Source organism: Musa acuminata, chromosome BXJ1-4, assembly GCF_036884655.1.
Source record: "Musa acuminata AAA Group cultivar baxijiao chromosome BXJ1-4, Cavendish_Baxijiao_AAA, whole genome shotgun sequence".
NCBI classification, from domain to species: Eukaryota; Viridiplantae; Streptophyta; class Magnoliopsida; order Zingiberales; family Musaceae; genus Musa; species Musa acuminata.
Window position 1 is genome coordinate 3411880 of NC_088330.1, and position 19674 is coordinate 3431553.

The following is a 19674-nucleotide window of genomic DNA, read 5'->3' on the forward strand; positions in this document are numbered from 1 at the left end:
AAGCAAATATACCATGAGTACATTTAAAATAATTGAACCAAGAAAAGAGAAAAAAGGAGAAACATGTATAGTAACACTTTATCAGGCATGAAATGATTTTAAATATTTAAATAGTAAATATAATCAAAAGATCCTTTACAAAATAAGATATAGGAGGCTCAGATTCATCTTTTGTCAATCATAAGAACAGACCATAGGTCTTCCCTCTTCTTGCCCAAATCCCATCCTAAGAGATAGACATGGCTGCAGTGGTTGCCATGAAGGCCATCCAAACTGCCTCGCCATCATCCTATTAAGATTGGAAAACCGAGCATTGAAAGAGACCATAAAGCCTTTATGCTTCATACAAATGCATAAGAATCTGTGACTTGCCAACACCATCGAGAAACAATCTTACGTTTAAAGGTCCAAATGGTGATTGGTCAAATCCATCATTGACTTTTATTTATCATCATAGCCTCTTCGTAATTGAAAAGCAAGATACCGAGAAACAAGGATGAAAACAATATAGTGAAATTTATAAAAATAAATAAATAAATCAGCAAAAGCTATTAAAGGATAAAAAGAAAAAGGTTGGAAGAAAAGAAGCAATCATCTTGAATGTATTATTTCTTTCCCCACACCAAAACAAACTCCATATCCCCTAAATAACTCAGTTAAATTAGAAACCTAATTGAGAATAAAAAACTAGAGAACTATTTGTTGTTTGCGGCAGACAATGAACATTTATGATTATTTTACATCATCTAGCTTAATCAATGCTTAACCAATGCAGGGGCAACAATGTCATCAACACAATTGCAACAGCTACTACCTGAACAAGAATTTGCACAAACGGTACAAAGAATCATATGCATTATGGGGCATAGGATTTAAGCCCGGAATAACAAACAAGTACAAGCAATTGTACGACAACAAACATAGGAAACAATTTATCTGACATGGCAAGAACAGCCCCAATAACCACATACGCACTCCCCTAGATGCTTCATTGCTTCAAACAATAACGATTTACCTAGACATGAAAGTGTTTTGCAAGTATATATATGACAATGTGAGCAAAATGGATCTGTTCATTTTAAAAAGAAAACCTTCTAAGTTTGGAACCCCAAATTGCACCCATACAAAGTTCCCAACAAATACAGTTTGCTGTAGCAAAACTCAAAGACTTTCTTTAACTGGACCAATTATCACATTGCCATATTTTTTTCCTCAATTGATTTTTAACATCTGATAATAGATCTTAAAAGTACCAAAATTAACATAATGTTGAAGATAACATATAAACTTCTCATAGAAGCTTAAAGTGATCCGAACATCAGATAAACAAAAAAAAAAACTTGAAACAAAATTATGAAAGGAAACCAAACTTTTTAATATTTAAAAATATCATTTTGGGTGAAATATAATTTTTCTGTGATGTCTACATCAAAACAATTCTCAGAAAAATTAACACCACTTAAGCAAATATACCATTAGTACATTTAAAATAATTGAAACAAGAAAAGAGAAAAAAGAAGAAACATATAAAATAATTCTTGATCAGGCATTAAATGATTTTAAACATTTAAATAGTAAATATAATCAAAAGATCTTTTACAAAATAAGATATAGGAGGCTCAGATTCATCTTTTGTCAATCACAAGAACAGACCATAGGTCTTCCCTCTTCTTGCCCAAATCCCATCCTAAGAGATAGACTTGGCTACAGTGGTTGCCATGAAGGCCATCCAAACTGCCTCGCCATCATCCTATTAAGATTGGAAAACCGAGCATTGAAAGAGACCATAAAGCCTTTATGCTTCATACAAATGCATAAGAATCTGTGACTTGCCAACACCATCGAGAAACAATCTTACGTTTAAAGGTCCAAATGGTGATTGGTCAAATCCATCATTGACTTTTATTTATCATCATAGCCTCTTCGTAATTGAAAAGCAAGATACCGAGAAACAAGGATGAAAACAATATAGTGAAATTTATAAAAATAAATAAATAAATCATCAAAGCTATTAAAGGATAAAAAGAAAAAGGTTGGAAGAAAAGAAGCAATCATCTTGAATGTATTATTTCTTTCCCCACACCAAAACAAACTCCATATACCCTAAATAACTCAGTTAAATTAGAAACCTAATTGAGAATAAAAAACTAGAGAACTATTTGTTGTTTGCGGCAGACAATGAACATTTATGATTATTTTACATCATCTAGCTTAATCAATGCTTAACCAATGCAGGGGCAACAATGTCATCAACACAATTGCAACAGCTACTACCTGAACAAGAATTTGCACAAACGGTACAAAGAATCATATGCATTATGGGGCATAGGATTTAAGCCCGGAATAACAAACAAGTACAAGCAATTGTACGACAACAAACATAGGAAACAATTTATCTGACATGGCAAGAACAGCCCCAATAACCACATACGCACTCCCCTAGATGCTTAATTGCTTCAAACAATAACGATTTACCTAGACATGAAAGTGTTTTGCAAGTATAAATCCATGACAATGTGAGCAAAAAGGATCTGTTCATTTTAAAAAGAAAACCTTCTAAGTTTCGAACCCCAAATTGCACCCATAAAAAGTTCCCAACAAATACAGTTTGCTGTAGCAAAACTCAAAGACTTTCTTTAACTGGACCAATTATCACATTGCCATATTTTTTTCCTCAATTGATTTTTAACATCTAATAATAGATCTTAAAAGTACCAAAATTAACATAATGTTGAAGATAACATGTAAACTTCTCATAGAAGCTTAAAATGATCCGAACATCAGATAAACAAAAAAAAAAACTTGAAACAAAATTATGAAAGCAAACCAAACTTTTTAATATTTAAAAATATCATTTTGGTTTAAAAATAATTTTTCTGTGATGTCTACATCAAAACAATTCTCAGAAAAATTAACAACACTTAAGCAAATATACCATGAGTACATTTAAAATAATTGAAACAAGAAAAGAGAAAAAAGGAGAAACATATATAATAACCCTTGATCATGCATTAAATGATTTTAAACATTTAAATAGTAAATATAATCAAAAGATCTTTTACAAAATAAGATATAGGAGGCTCAGATTCATCTTTTGTCAATCACAAGAACAGACCATAGGTCTTCCCTCTTCTTGCCCAAATCTCATCCTAAGAGATAGATATGGCTGCAGTGGTTGCCATGAAGGCCATCCAAACTGTCTCGCCATCATCCTATTAAGATTGAAAAACCGAGCATTGAAAGAGACCATAAAGCCTTTATGCTTCAAACAAATGCATAAGAATCTGTGACTTGCCAACACCATCGAGAAACAACTTTACGTTTAAAGGCCCAAATGGTGATTGGTCAAATCCATCATTGACTTTTATTTATCATCATAGCCTCTTCGTAATTGAAAAGCAAGATACCGAGAAACAAAAATGAAAACAATACAGTGAAATTTATAAAAATAAATAAATAAATCATCAAAGCTATTAAAGGATAAAAAGAAAAAGGTTGGAAGAAAAGAAGCAATCATCTTGAATGTATTATTTCTTTCCCCACACCAAAACAAGCTCCATATCCCCTAAATACCTCAGTTAAATTAGAAACCTAATTGAGAATAAAAAATTAGAGAACTATTTGTTGTTTGCGACAAACAATGATCATTTATGATTATTTTACATCATCTAGCTTAATCAATGCTTAACTAATGTAGGGGCAACAATGTCATCAACACAATAGCAACAGCTACTACCTGAACAAAAATTTGCACAAACGGTACAAAAAATCATATGCATTATTGGGCATAGGATTTAAGCCCAGAATAACAAAGTACAAGCAATAGTACTACAACAAACATAGGAAACAATTTATCTGACATGGCAAGAACAACCCCAATAACCACATATGCACTCCCCTAGATGCTTCATTGCTTCAAACAATAACGATTTACCTAGACATGAAAGTGTTTTGGAAGCATAAATCCATGACAATGTGAGCAAAAAGGATCTGTTCATTTTAAAAAGAAAACCTTCTAAGTTTCGAACCCCAAATTGTACTTATACAAAGTTCCCAACAAATACAGTTTGCTGTAGCAAAACTCAAAGACTTTCTTTAACTGGACCAATTATCACATTGCCATATTTTTTCCTCAATTGATTTTTAACATATGATAATAATTTTTAAAAGTACCAAAATTAACATAATGTTGAAGATAACATGTAAACTTCTCATAGAAGCTTAAAGTGATCCGAATCTCATATGAACAAAAAATAAATTTGAAACAAAATTACGAAAGCATACCAAACTTGTAAATATTTAAAAATATCATTTTGGTTGAAAACTAATTTTTCTGTAATGTCTAAATCAAAACAATTCTCAGAAAAATTAACACCGCTAAGCAAATATACCATGAGTACATTTAAAATAATTGAACCAAGAAAAGAGAAAAAAGGAGAAACATGTATAGTAACCCTTTATCAGGCATGAAATGATTTTAAATATTTAAATAGTAAATATAATCAAAAGATCCTTTACAAAATAAGATATAGGAGGCTCAGATTCATCTTTTGTCAATCATAAGAACAGACCATAGGTCTTCCCTCTTCTTGCCCAAATCCCATCCTAAGAGATAGACATGGCTGCAGTGGTTGCCATGAAGGCCATCCAAACTGCCTCGCCATCATCCTATTAAGATTGGAAAACCGAGCATTGAAAGAGACCATAAAGCCTTTATGCTTCATACAAATGCATAAGAATCTGTGACTTGCCAACACCATCGAGAAACAATCTTACGTTTAAAGGTCCAAATGGTGATTGGTCAAATCCATCATTGACTTTTATTTATCATCATAGCCTCTTCGTAATTGAAAAGCAAGATACCGAGAAACAAGGATGAAAACAATATAGTGAAATTTATAAAAATAAATAAATAAATCATCAAAGCTATTAAAGGATAAAAAGAAAAAGGTTGGAAGAAAAGAAGCAATCATCTTGAATGTATTATTTCTTTCCCCACACCAAAACAAACTCCATATCCCCTAAATAACTCAGTTAAATTAGAAACCTAATTGAGAATAAAAAACTAGAGAACTATTTGTTGTTTGCGGCAGACAATGAACATTTATGATTATTTTACATCATCTAGCTTAATCAATGCTTAACCAATGCAGGGGCAACAATGTCATCAACACAATTGCAACAGCTACTACCTGAACAAGAATTTGCACAAACGGTACAAAGAATCATATGCATTATGGGGCATAGGATTTAAGCCCAGAATAACAAACAAGTACAAGCAATTGTACGACAACAAACATAGGAAACAATTTATCTGACATGGCAAGAACAGCCCCAATAACCACATACGCACTCCCCTAGATGCTTCATTGCTTCAAACAATAACGATTTACCTAGACATGAAAGTGTTCTGCAAGTATATATATGACAATGTGAGCAAAATGGATCTGTTCATTTTAAAAAGAAAACCTTCTAAGTTTGGAACCCCAAATTGCACCCATACAAAGTTCCCAACAAATACAGTTTGCTGTAGCAAAACTCAAAGACTTTCTTTAACTGGACCAATTATCACATTGCCATATTTTTTTCCTCAATTGATTTTTAACATCTGATAATAGATCTTAAAAGTACCAAAATTAACATAATGTTGAAGATAACATATAAACTTCTCATAGAAGCTTAAAGTGATCCGAACATCAGATAAACAAAAAAAAAAACTTGAAACAAAATTATGAAAGGAAACCAAACTTTTTAATATTTAAAAATATCATTTTGGGTGAAATATAATTTTTCTGTGATGTCTACATCAAAACAATTCTCAGAAAAATTAACACCACTTAAGCAAATATACCATTAGTACATTTAAAATAATTGAAACAAGAAAAGAGAAAAAAGAAGAAACATATAAAATAATTCTTGATCAGGCATTAAATGATTTTAAACATTTAAATAGTAAATATAATCAAAAGATCTTTTACAAAATAAGATATAGGAGGCTCAGATTCATCTTTTGTCAATCACAAGAACAGACCATAGGTCTTCCCTCTTCTTGCCCAAATCCCATCCTAAGAGATAGACTTGGCTGCAGTGGTTGCCATTAAGGCCATCCAAACTGCCTCGCCATCATCCTATTAAGTTTGGAAAATCGAGCATTGAAAGAGACCATAAAGCCTTTATGCTTCATACAAATGCATAAGAATATGTGACTTGCCAACGCCATCGAGAAACAATCTTGCGTTTAAAGGCCCAAATGGTGATTGGTCAAATCCATCATTGACTTTTATTTATCATCATAGCCTCTTCGTAATTGAAAAGCAAGATACCGAGAAACAAAGATGAAAACAATACAGTGAAATTTATAAAAATAAATAAATAAATCATCAAAGCTATTAAAGGATAAAAAGAAAAAGGTTGGAAGAAAAGAAGCAATCATCTTGAATGTATTATTTCTTCCCCCACACCAAAACAAGCTCCATATCCCCTAAATACCTCAGTTAAATTAGAAACCTAATTGAGAATAAAAAACTAGAGAACTATTTGTTGTTTGCGGCAAACAATGATCATTTATGTTTATTTTACATCATCTAGCTTAATCAATGCTTAACTAATGCAAGAGCAACAATGTCATCAACACAATTGCAACAGCTACTACCTGAACAAGAATTTGCACAAACGGTACAAAAAATCATATGCATTATTGGGCATAGGATTTAAGCCCAGAATAACAAACAAGTACAAGCAATAGTACGATAACAAACATAGGAAACAATTTATCTGACATGGCAAGAACAACCCCAATAACCACATACGCATCCCCTAGATGCTTCATTGCTTCAAACAATAACGATTTACCTAGACATGAAAGTGTTTTGCAAGCATAAATCCATGACAATGTGAGCAAAAAGGATCTGTTCATTTTAAAAAGAAAACCTTCTAAATTTCGAACACCAAATTGTACTCATACAAAGTTCCCAACAAATACAGTTTGCTGTAGCAAAACTCAAAGACTTTCTTTAACTGGACCAATTATCACATTGCCATATTTTTTCCTCAATTGATTTTTAACATCTGATAATAATTTTTAAAAGTACCAAAATTAACATAATGTTGAAGATAACATGTAAACTTCTCATAGAAGCTTAAAGTGATCCGAATCTCATATGAACAAAAAATAAATTTGAAACAAAATTACGAAAGCATACCAAACTTGTAAATATTTAAAAATATCATTTTGGTTGAAAACTAATTTTTCTGTAATGTCTAAATCAAAACAATTCTCAGAAAAATTAACACCGCTAAGCAAATATACCATGAGTACATTTAAAATAATTGAACCAAGAAAAGAGAAAAAAGGAGAAACATGTATAGTAACCCTTTATCAGGCATGAAATGATTTTAAATATTTAAATAGTAAAAATAATAAAAAAATCCTTTACAAAATAAGAAATAAGAGGCTCAGATTCAGCTTTTGTCAATCACAAGAATAGACCATAGGTCTTCCCTCTTCTTGCCCAAATCCAACCCTAAGAGATAGACATGGCTGCAGTGGTTGCCATGAAGGCCATCCAAACTGCCTCGCCATCATCCTATTAAGATTGAAAAACCGAGCATTGAAAGAGACCATAAAGCCTTTATGCTTCATACAAATGCATAAGAATCTGTGACTTGCCAACACCATGGAGAAACAATCTTGCATTTAAAGGCCCAAATGGTGATTGGTCAAATCCATCATTGACTTTTATTTATCATCATAGCCTCTTCGTAATTGAAAAGCAAGATACCAAGAAACAAAGATGAAAACAATATAGTGAAATTTATAAAAATAAATAAATAAATCATCAAAACTATTAAAGGATAAAAAGAAAACGATTGGAAGAAAAGAAGCAATCATCTTGAATGTATTATTTCTTTCCACACACCAAAACAAACTCCATATCTCCTAAATACCTCTTAAATTAGAAACCTAATTGAGAATAAAAAACTAGAGAACTATTTGTTGTTTGCGGCAGACAATGAACATTTATGATTATTTTACATCATCTAGCTTAATCAATGCTTAACCAATGTAGGGGCAACAATGTCATCAACACAATTGCAACCGTTACTACTTGAACAAGCATTTGCACAAACGGTACATGGAATCATATGCATTATGGGGCATAGGATTTAAGCCCGGAATAACAAACAAGTACAAGCAATAGTACGACAACAAACATAGGAAACAATTTATCTGACATGGCAAGAACAGCCCCAATAATCACATACGCACTCCCCTAGATGCTTCATTACTTCAAACAATAACGATTTACCTAGACATGAAAGTGTTTTGCAAGCATAAATCCAAGATAATGTGAGCAAAAAAGATCTGTTCATTTTTAAAAGAAAACCTTCTAAGTTTCGAACCCCAAATTGTACTCATACAAAGTTCCCAACAAATACAGTTTGCTGTAGCAAAACTCAAAGACTTTCTTTAACTGGACCAATTATCACATTGCCATATTTTTTTCCTCAATTGATTTTTAACATCTGATAATAATTCTTAAAAGTATCAAAATTAACATAATGTTGAAGATAACATGTAAACTTCTCATAGAAGCTTAAAGTGATCCGAATCTGAGATGAACAAAAAAAAAACTTGAAACAAAATTATGAAAGCACACCAAACTTTTTAATATTTAAAAATATCATTTTGGTTGAAAAATAATTTTTCTGTGATGTCTACATCAAAACAATTCTCAGAAAAATTAACACCACTTAAGCAAATATACCATGAGTACATTTAAAATAATTGAAAAAGAAAAGAGAAAAAAGGAGAAACATATATAATAACTCTTGATCAGGCATTAAATGATTTTAAACATTTAAATAGTAAATATAATCAAAAGATCCTTAACAAAATAAGATATAGGAGGCTCAGATTCATCTTTTGTCAATCATAAGAACAGACCATAGGTCTTCTCTCTTCTTGCCCAAATCCCATCCTAAGAGATAGAGATGGCTGCAGTGGTTGCCATGAAGGCCATCCAAACTGCCTCGCCATAATCCTCTTAAGATTGAAAAACCGAGCATTGAAAGAGACCATAAAGCCTTTATGCTTCATACAAATGCATAAGAATCTGTGACTTGCCAACACCATCGAGAAACAATCTTGCATTTAAAGGTCCAAATGGTGATTGGTCAAATCCATCATTGACTTTTATTTATCATCATAGCCTCTTCGTAATTGAAAAGCAAGATACAGAGAAACAAAGATGAAAACAATACAGTAAAATTTATAAAAATAAATAAATAAATCATTAAAGCTATTAAAGGATAAAAAGAAAAAGGTTGGAAGAAAAGAAGTAATCATCTTGAATATATTATTTATTTCCCCACACCAAAACAAGCTCCATATCCCCTAAATACCTCAGTTAAATTAGAAACCTAATTGAGAATAAAAAACTAGAGAACTATTTATTGTTTGCGGCAAACAATGATCATTTATGATTATTTTACATCATCTAGCTTAATCAATGCTTAACCAATGCAGGGACAACAATATCATCAACACAATTACAATATCATCAACACAATTACAACAGCTACTACCTGAACAAGAATTTGCACAAACGGTACAAAGAATCATATGCATTATGGGGCATAAGATTTAAGCCCGGAATAACAAACAAGTACAAGCAATAGTACGACAACAAACATAGGAAACAATTTATCTGACATGACAAGAACAGCCCCAATAACCACATACGCACTCCCCCTAGATGCTTCATTGCTTCAAACAATAACGATTTACCTAGACATGAAAGTGTTTTGCAAGCATAAATCCATGACAATGTGAGCAAAAAGGATGTGTTCATTTTAAAAAGAAAACCTTCTAAGTTTCGAACCCCAAATTGTACTCATACAAAGTTCCCAACAAATACAGTTTGCTGTAGCAAAACTCAAAGACTTTCTTTAAGTGGACCAATTATCACATTGCCATATTTTTTTCCTCAATTGATTTTTAACATCTGATAATAATTCTTAAAAGTACCAAAATTAACATAATATTGAAGATAACATGTAAACTTCTCAAAGAATCTTAAAGTGATCCGAATCTCAGATGAACAAAAAAAAAAACTTGAAACAAAATTATGAAAGCACACCAAACTTTTTAATATTTAAAAATATCATTTTTGTTGAAAAATAATTTTTCTGTGATGTCTACATCAAAACAATTCTCAGAAAAATTAACACCACTTAAGCAAATATACCATGAGTACATTTAAAATAATTGAAACAAGAAAAGAGAAAAAAGGAGAAACATATAAAATAACTCTTGATCAGGCATTAAATGATTTTAAACATTTAAATAGTAAATATAATCAAAAGATCCTTTACAAAATAAGATATAGGAGGCTCAGATTCATCTTTTGTCAATCATAAGAACAGACCATAGGTCTTCCCTCTTCTGGCCCAAATCCCATCCTAAGAGATAGACATGGCTGCAGTGGTTGCCATGAAGGCCATCCAAACTGCCTCGCCATCATCCTATTAAGATTGGAAAACCGAGCATTGAAAGAGACCATAAAGCCTTTATGCTTCATACAAATGCATAAGAATCTGTGACTTGCCAACACCACGGAGAAACAATCTTGCGTTTAAAAGCCCAAATGGTGATTGGTCAAATCCATCGACTTTTATTTATCATCATAGCCTCTTCGTAATTCAAAAGCAAGATAACGAGAAGCAAAGTTGAAAACAATACAATGAAATTTACAACAAAAAAAAATATAAATCATCAAAGCTATGAAAGGATAAAAAGAAAAAGATTGGAAGAAAAGAAGCAATCCTCTTGAATGTATTATTTCTTTCCCCACACCAAAACATGCTTCATATCCCCTAAATACCTCGGTTAAATAAGAACCCTAATTGAGAATAAAAACTAAGAACTATTTGTTGTTTGCAACAGACAATGATCATTTATGATCATTTTACATCATCTAGCTTAATCAATGCTTAACCAATGCAGAGGCAACAATGTCATCAACACAATTGCAACCCCTACTACCTGAACAAGCATTTGCACAAACGGTACAAAGAATCATATGCTTTATGGGGCAAAGGATTTAAGCCCTGAATAACAAACAAATACAAACAATAGCACGATAAGAAACATAGGAAACAATTTATCTGACATGGCAAGAACAGCCCCAATAACCACATGCGCACTCCCCTAAATGCTTCATTGCTTCAAATAATAACGATTTACCTGGACATGAAAGTGTTTTGCAAGCATAAATCCATGACAATGTGATAAAAAAGGATCTGTTCATTTAAAAAAGAAAACCTTCTAAGTTTCTAACCCCAAATTGTACCCATACAAAGTTCCCACCAAATACAGTTTGTTATTGCAAAACTCAAAAACTTTCTTTAACTGGACCAATTATCACATTGCAATATTTTTTTCCTCAATTGATTTTTAACATCCTGATAATAATTCTTAAAAGTACTAAAATTAACATAATGTTGAAGATAACATGTAAACTTCTCGTAGAAGCTTAAAGTGATCCAAATCTCAAATGAACAAAAAAAAAAACTTGAAACAAAATTATGAAAGCACACCAAACTTGTAAATATTTAAAAATGTCATTTTGGTTGAAAAATAATTTTTGTGTGATGTCTACATCAAAACAATTCTCAGAAAAATTAACACCACTTAAGCAAATATACCATGAGTACTTTTAAAATAATTGAACCAAGAAAAAAGGGAAAACATGTATAGTAACCCTTGATCAGGCATGAAATGATTTTAAACATGTAAATAGTAAAAATAATCAAAAGATCCTTTACAAAATAAGAAATAGGAGGCTCAGATTCATCTTTTGTCAATCACAAGAACAGACCATAGGTCTTCCCTCTTCTTGCCCAAATCCCATCCTAAGAGATAGACATTGTTGCAGTGGTTGCCATGAAGGCCATCCAAATTGCCTCGCCATCATCCTATTATGATTGGAAATTCGAGCATTGAAAGAGATCACAAAGCCTTTATGCTTCATACTTATGCATAAGAATCTGTGACTTGCCAACACCATGGATAAACAATCTTGCATTTAAAAGCCCAAATGGTGATTGGTCAATTCCATTATCGACTTTTATTTATCATCATAGCCTCTTTATAATTGAAAAGCAAGATAGTGAAAAACAAAGATGAAAACCTTACAGTGAAAATTTACAAAACAAAAAAAAATCATCAAAGCTATGAAAGGATAAAAAGAAAAAGGTTGGAAGAAATGAAGCAATCCTCTTGAATGTATTATTTCTTTCCCCACCCCAAAACAAACTTCATATCCCCTAAATACCTCTATCAAATAAAAACCCTGAATGCGAATAAAAAAAACTAGAGAACGATTTGTTGTTAGCAGCAGACATTGATCATTTCACATCATCTAGCTTAATGGATGCTTAATAAATGGATTAAAGAGGGCTACAACATCATCAACACAAGCACAATCCTGACTACCTGAAAAAGCAATTATGCAAACGGTACAAACAATCATTTGCTATATGGGACATATAATTCAAACAAGTATAAGCAGTAGCATGACAGTGAACAACTATCATGCATTCTCCCCTGGATGTCTCATTGTTTCAAACATTAACAATGTACCTGGACATGGAAGTGCATCGCAAGCATAACTCCATGATAACATGAGAAAAAAGGACCTCTCAAGGTAGGTTCATTCAAACAAGAAATCCTACTAAAGAGCTTATAATGAGCCCCAAATTCTAGAACTATCCCTTTATGGATGAGGCAAATGCAAAAGACAATAAACACTGTAAAACATCCAAACTTAACACGGTGATAGTTTGTACCATCTTTAATGCAGCATAACTGTACATGAACTTTCAAACAAAAAACATTCCTAGAGAATATCCATAAAAATGTCAAAATCTTACACAGCAAGAGATCACCATTTTAACGTAGACACAAACCTTTAGAATATGTTACACAACATTGCAAGCCTTAAGTACAGCAAGTGACAACCTCATATATGCTGAAAACAAATAATGATGATTGTTCAATGAAAAATGAACAAATAATTAGAAAATAAACATGGATAATAATAAAAATCTACAAAGAAATAATAAATTACAAAATCTATACTTATATTATTCATTTTTAACTTGCAGCAGACCATACAAATCTAAAATCTGGAATCCAAATTATTTTAGTTTCCTATAAAAGCAAGCAACTAAATGCTTTGGAAAAGTATACACAACACTACAAAGTCCATATTTCCAGCAACTAGTACACCTTTTGCAAACAGATTCTTGGAACACACAGTCTTCCGCTATTGTCATCATTCTGTTTAGGATTGCAATATCAGACAACAAAGAGTCGGATGACACCGCAACATCAAGACATGGGAATAAGGTTATGAAGAAAATAAGATGTAACTACATTCAGATACACCTGCTAAGGGTATGAGTATAATCTCTACTAAGAATTTTCCAGATCACGTCACTCAAAATTACAGGTACATGAATGTAAAAAAAAATGAATGCTAATCAAAACCAAGAAACTAATTACATTGTGACCTGAGATCATTTAAGGTATTAATGACGAACATCATTATTTCTAACTAGGGTTTCATTCAGGATTAATTACTGCAATATATACATTGCAATCTCCGCCAACAAGATAGAATGCACGCCCCCAAGAATCGTGATATCAGTGACTCGGGAAGTATACGATATGCTACTCCGAAACTTACCTTCAGATGAGCTCCACATCTGTAAATACTATACTCAAATACATCTTCCAAAGGACTACTGGAAAATGCCCGACATCACCATTTAAAATTGGTAAACCGAGCATCGAAGAAAGTAGATGGAGTTTAGGGTTAGGATCAAGGTTATACATATGCATTGATAATCTGCGATTCGCCGTCACCATGATCGATCCAAACGCGCCAAAATGACAGACGATCTAATCCGTCAATAAGCTTCATGTCGCATCATCGCCGCCTCTTAGATCGAAGGCAAGAGAGAAAAGTGAAAACAAAGAAGTAGAAATGCGAGGTAGATCAGGAAAAACAAATCATCGGCATTGGAGAGGAGAAAGAGAGAAGGGAGAGGAGGCGTACCTATCTCGTTCCCCCCATTGTGCCTCGAACTAACTGGGATGGAAGTCTCTCGATCCCGGGAATTTATAGGCGAGCCGCACCAATTTTAAACGACTTGGGTCGGGTTTAAAGGCCCTCGACTTGTCTTGGTCCGTTTACCTGGCCCGGTCTATTTGCCTGCCCGTTAGCCTGTTATACTATTCGTTTTGCTGATGCGGATGTCTTTTAGTTTTATATTTTAAAAATTACAACATTATCTCTACCCACCACCTCATCCCCATCGGGTGGGTCCCACGTGTTCCCTTGCCTCGCTACCATCTCTGCGCGGTTGTGAAGGACGGCAAGGCTGAGGACATCCCTTTCTTTTTCTTCATCCCTCCTCTCGAATAATTCGTTTTCCCTTTTTATCCCCTTCTTATTAACGGCCTTTGATACATCTGCTTTTATTAAGCATTTATCATAACAAAAGTTTCAGTTCTACGGCACTGTTTTTATTTGATTTCTGCAAATCTACAATTTGATGCTTTAAAATTAACTCAAAGTTAATTTCTTTTTTACTTCCATTTAGGACCAGTTTCTGATTTAGTGTTTGATTTTCTACTTATCTGTCATCCAGGAAAAAAAAAAACTAATTTCTCACCAAAATATCAGTCAATATAAGAATCCCACCCCAAAAATAATTTGGCTACTAGTGGTAGAAGCTGAGCACCATACTTTGTTTCTGAAAACAAGAATTGTCACCCTCAAACTAGTTGACAAGTTGAATAAAATCAGTCAAGATGGAGGTTTAAGAATCCCACCCCAAAAATAATTTGGCTACTAGTGGTAGAAGCTACCATATTTTGTTTCTGAAAACAAGAATTCTCACCCTCAAACTAGTTGACAAGTTGAATAAGTTGCCATCCTATAGACTCTTCTGAAATGTCAATTCATTCTGAAACCGCAAAAAGGAGGTTAATACAGTTCAAATATTGATTTATAATTGCGCTGAAAGAGAGTGTAGGAAAAATTTTGTTGAATGAGAGGATCAAGACAAACAACTGTGTGCACAGTTCTTTTCTGTCCAATAGTCACTACAAATAGGCTATCAAGCAGATGGCTCAAAATTATTAGTGATTATGTCATCCAGCCAGGTCAACTTGTTGAAGTCTTGATACCAACCCTACCTGTAGTAAGCCTGTTGATAGCCTGGTGCCACTCCATTGTTGTATCCTCCCGAGGGATTGCAATTTCCATAGACTGGATAACTCATAGGTGGTGAGTGGTATGGCGCACCAAGTGCGACAGGGCCTACTTCGGCTGGATATCCATAGGAGTCCCTGATGACTGGAGGGCTCGTGCTACCATAGACACCGTGTCCTGCTGGACTATCATAAGGATAAGGTGCTGCCGCAGGGTATGCGGAATGGGCAGATGGTGACCGTACAAAGGCAGGAGCAGCAGGGGAGGAGACGTGCACAGTGTTTGTTAGCCGACCAGCCTTGGCAGGAGGCATTGGTCCCCCATTATTAGCTCGTGTTCGCTTGTTGGCAGGAGCTGCAGGACCACCACCAGAAGGTTTTTTCTTCTCCACCTTGGCCTTCTCCAATTGTTCAAGTCGCTTCTGAAGGCTCTCTAATGGAAACTCGGCTTCAAGCTTGTGTTCTTGAATACATTTTATAGCAGCCCGAATAATTGACTGTTCCTTGCGGCACGTGTAATTCTGCAATAGAACAGAATGAGCACCATTGACTTCTACATACATGTCAAACATTAGACAAACTACAGAATCATTACCAAGATTAGGGATCCAAAAATGTCAGTGTAAGTTATACGATGTGACAAATTAAAAAGTAAAAAAAATCAGGAATGAGTAGGGTACCGTGGTTTGCCCACCACCGTTGTGATCCTCAAAGGTAGAAGTTGCTTTATTTGAGTCTTTCAGGAAGGATTTTAGCAGTGAAACAGGAGTAAACTTGTCCTGAAGGCCAGCCTCATAGGCAAAGTTTATTGCATCCAGCTGATGTCCCTTACTAATTAGTTCCTCGATAACATCTGCAAATGCAAAAAGTCCTTAAGTGAAACAATAACCTTGTACAAGTGACAATAGCACTGATCCACCATAAGCAACATTTTCTTTTCATGCAGACATTGAACAGAAAGAAAGCACAAATAGCACAGATAATGAGCAAAAACAGGAAAAGACAAAAAGTATGTGGATTTGTACAAATAAATTTACATATAAAATATCAAAAACAAGAGGATACACGTTTCTGTGTGATAACCATCAATCAAAGTCATACCAGAAAATGATGCAGAAGATAAGTATGATTATGGTCACAATATGATAAATCTGTTGAATATAGGGTCGATCCACAGACAAGAGTGCCAAGCTGAGCTAACATGACTTTCCAAGCTAGTTCATATTGTTTATAATTGTTGCTCTGCAAAAATAGCATTGGAAGTAATAACCCGTATGTAATTGTGAAAGAACAAAACCTTTTTTTATCCTTTTCTTCCGAACAAAATAACATGAAACATCAACTAACCTTTTCCCCTTTACCTTTTCTTTGACAGTCCCCCATTTCAATAGAAGCAATAGTGCAACAGATGGAGCTTAAAAAATATATAAAGTCTTGCAATGTCTAGCCATTAAATCACCACTTGGAAATAATATATAAATGGTTTGACTAAAATTTATGCTACCAATGCTAGAAATGAAATGGAGCTTCTAATAATTAAAATCCAAAAATGAACATTGCAATCTATCCACGATAAACTTAATTAACACTTTCAAACATGATTTGAAATATCGTTCAGTCTGCACCATAGTTGACCAGTATTTATTGCTCCAAGCAAAGACTAATGTTGGACCATATGAGACAATAATGATCGATATTAATTTTTCAATATTTTTGTCCATACTGAATGGTGTGGATCGATATGCTTGGTATACTGGTATCATACCGTTATAGTAGATCCAGAACAATCATCTGACCAAGATTTAAATCCATGCTTCGCTTATGATAAAAACAAAGCATAACATTTTACCAGACTATTAATATCATTGTTCTTCTAATTGATTACATAAAATTCTTACACATAGAAAATAACCATGGAAAGATGATAGTGTTAGCTTATAGTCTCAAGTATAAGAGAAGTCCTAAGATACACTATATTAATTGATTATAAATTTGATTATAAATGGTTATAAATTTGATTTCTTTTAACAAAACGAAAGAAAAAATATTGCATTAAGCTATTGGCATTCAAGATGCCAAAGAATACATTATAGTTGGAGTCCTAATAGTTCAAAGAATTGAAAACATTGTGGATTATAGCATAATGAGCATCCTTGTTTTGGGTTCAATATAAAAAAAAACATCGTTTTACATTGTTTATTTGATTGTCAACCAACAAACTATTAAAAGGATAGTGTCTTCACGTTTGTTCAAAAATTTGATAGCTTTAAATAATCAACCCATAAATTACAATATCCAATCCTAGTTGTCATTTTAACCAGTACAGAGGATCCCCCGTGTCTGCCACCAGAAGAGGTCAGCAGACAAACCCAAAGCCTCATGCAATCTGAAAGCTCACTCCAAAAGATTCTCCAGCAGTCAGAATCCAACCTGCCCAGCACTCAATTATCACGTCAATCCTTTTCTCAGCACACTTGCGCATCCCTCAAGGGCTCAGCTCAGCTGCAACCTGTACGAAAAGCAGATAGAACTCGATGACAATATTGCTGTTAATATGACGTGTGATGAACAAAGAACTCACTGGCTGTTTCATGAAGATTTCAGACATCACCATAAGTCCCAGCAATAAGACAACAACAATTGCCAGTACTGTTTGATGATACGAGAACTTGTTAACGTCACATCGCTGCTTGTCTCTCTTCTGTGACATGACAGGCCATGGGGAGTTGCCTGCTGGCTTCTTTATACCAGGCGGGGAGAGAAGGCACTGGGAGTCTGCAGCAAGAGATGAATCCGAACTGCTCAAACGTTGCTTCCAGTGCCTGTGGCTCCAGCGATTCCACCCAGGGGCTCAAGATTGGAAGGAAGACGTACTTCGAGGATTTCTCTGTCTCATCCTCTTCGTTCCCGGTCGCACTGCCAGCACCTCAGAAGAAGGGGAAAGGGGTGGCGCAGGTGGGGAAACAGCAGCAGCCACCCAGGTGCCAGGTCGAAGGGTGTAGTGTCGATCTCACCGGGGCCAAGGCGTACCACTGCAGGCACAAGGTGTGTGGGGTGCATTCCAAGTCCGCCAAGGTGCTGGTGGCAGGGATGGAGCAGCGATTCTGTCAGCAGTGCAGCAGGTCAATCACTTTGCCCCCTTCGCCTGCTCTTCTTGTTCTTCCTCTGCTTCACCTTTTCATTTAGTACGTCAACCACTCTTTTAATTTGTTGTGTATGATATTAATCCTCATAAACTAGTTATAATCCTTATGAATTCATGTATAATCTCACTCATTGATGTGAGACTAAATCCAAATCTTACAGGTTCCACCAATTGCCTGAGTTCGACCAAGGGAAACGCAGTTGCAGGAGACGTCTGGCCTGCCACAACGAGCGGCGAAGGAGGCGACCTCTATCAGCGCACGTCGCATGCATGCCATCAGTCTTCCATGGTTAGGCCCTGAGCTCATCCCCAAAACTTCTTCTGCACCTTTCTAGATGTTCTTCTCTGCCTTCAGCCTTTGTTTCTTCTAACCCACATTGTAATCTCGAAGCAGAAGGCAACAACAGGTTCAGAGGGTTTCTTGTGGACTTCACTCACCCCAAACTCCCTTCAATCCTGCAAAATGCATGGCAAATAAATCAAAGTGGCTTAGGAGCTGCATCAGCTCCAGGAATTCCACATCTTACAGCAGGTTCAGATTCAAGCCGTGCTCTCTCTCTTCTGTCAGCTCAACCATGGGGTAGCACACTAGTTGCAGACTACATGACCAGTTCTCGGGGTTGCAGCACCTCATTCGAAGTGAGATTGAATCAGGTTGGAGAACCTGATGACGGCCATTTTGCAGGTGAGATTGAGCTGGTGCCTCAGGGTAAGAGACAATGCATGGGTGTTGATCCCAGTGTGAGATGCAGGTTTTCTGATGATGCCATCCACTGGACTCTGTAGTCCCAAGCTCTCTATCAAGCTTCCCATGGCTGTTCCAGTGTTTTGTTAGCATGAACTTTCTTCTTTCTTTTCTTTCCTTTTTCTTTTTTTTCCTTGTCAGATCAAACTAAACCTGAAATTTTCTGTTAGATGCATTAATCCCTTTTAGAACATGTCCCTAAAATAATTATTATTTTTATTGAAAAATATTAATTCTTATATATTTCTCACTGAAAATAAAAATAAGAAAATTATCTTTCTGATATAAAAGTGGATTAATGCGTGAGGATATTCCTATCATTTTAATTATTGGGTAATTTATGGAAAATAAAAAAGCTCCTATCCCTGGTATTGAGTTTTTATGGAATGCTACCTTTATATTTGGTTTTTATCATGAGGTGTATTTTTATGATTTAATTAAAATAATTTTTTTATAAATATTAATTTTAAATAAAATATTATTAATTTATAAATAAAA

General features: G+C 34.4%; 2 protein-coding genes across 2 annotated transcripts; one reads left to right on the forward strand and one right to left on the reverse strand.

Moving 5' to 3' along the window:
- Positions 1–15213: 15213 nt before the first annotated feature.
- LOC135672003 (FRIGIDA-like protein 4a) lies at positions 15214–17768 on the reverse strand. Its single transcript, XM_065180462.1, has 3 exons — positions 17717–17768; positions 15967–16139; positions 15214–15807 (listed from the first exon to the last, which is right to left on the reverse strand). Exons 1-3 carry the CDS (start codon positions 17766–17768, stop codon positions 15268–15270), a joined length of 765 nt encoding a protein of 254 aa, XP_065036534.1. The 3' UTR covers positions 15214–15267.
- Positions 17769–18012: 244 nt separating this feature from the next.
- LOC135585841 (squamosa promoter-binding-like protein 17) lies at positions 18013–19442 on the forward strand. Its single transcript, XM_009396913.3, has 3 exons — positions 18013–18408; positions 18593–18720; positions 18826–19442. Exons 1-3 carry the CDS (start codon positions 18074–18076, stop codon positions 19215–19217), a joined length of 855 nt encoding a protein of 284 aa, XP_009395188.2. The 5' UTR covers positions 18013–18073; the 3' UTR covers positions 19218–19442.
- Positions 19443–19674: the final 232 nt, after the last annotated feature.

Coding starts and splice junctions, on each gene's coding strand:
- LOC135672003 (XM_065180462.1), bottom strand. CDS start 17,768: ATGCGCAAGTGTGCTGAGAAAAGGATTGACGTGATAATTGAGTGCTGG. Junction 16,140..17,716: donor GATAATTGAGTGCTGGGCAG/GTTGGATTCTGA, acceptor TTGCATTTGCAG/ATGTTATCGAGGAACTAATT. Junction 15,808..15,966: donor ACGGTGGTGGGCAAACCACG/GTACCCTACTCA, acceptor GTTCTATTGCAG/AATTACACGTGCCGCAAGGA.
- LOC135585841 (XM_009396913.3), top strand. CDS start 18,074: ATGAATCCGAACTGCTCAAACGTTGCTTCCAGTGCCTGTGGCTCCAGC. Junction 18,409..18,592: donor TTCTGTCAGCAGTGCAGCAG/GTCAATCACTTT, acceptor CAAATCTTACAG/GTTCCACCAATTGCCTGAGT. Junction 18,721..18,825: donor CATGCCATCAGTCTTCCATG/GTTAGGCCCTGA, acceptor ATCTCGAAGCAG/AAGGCAACAACAGGTTCAGA.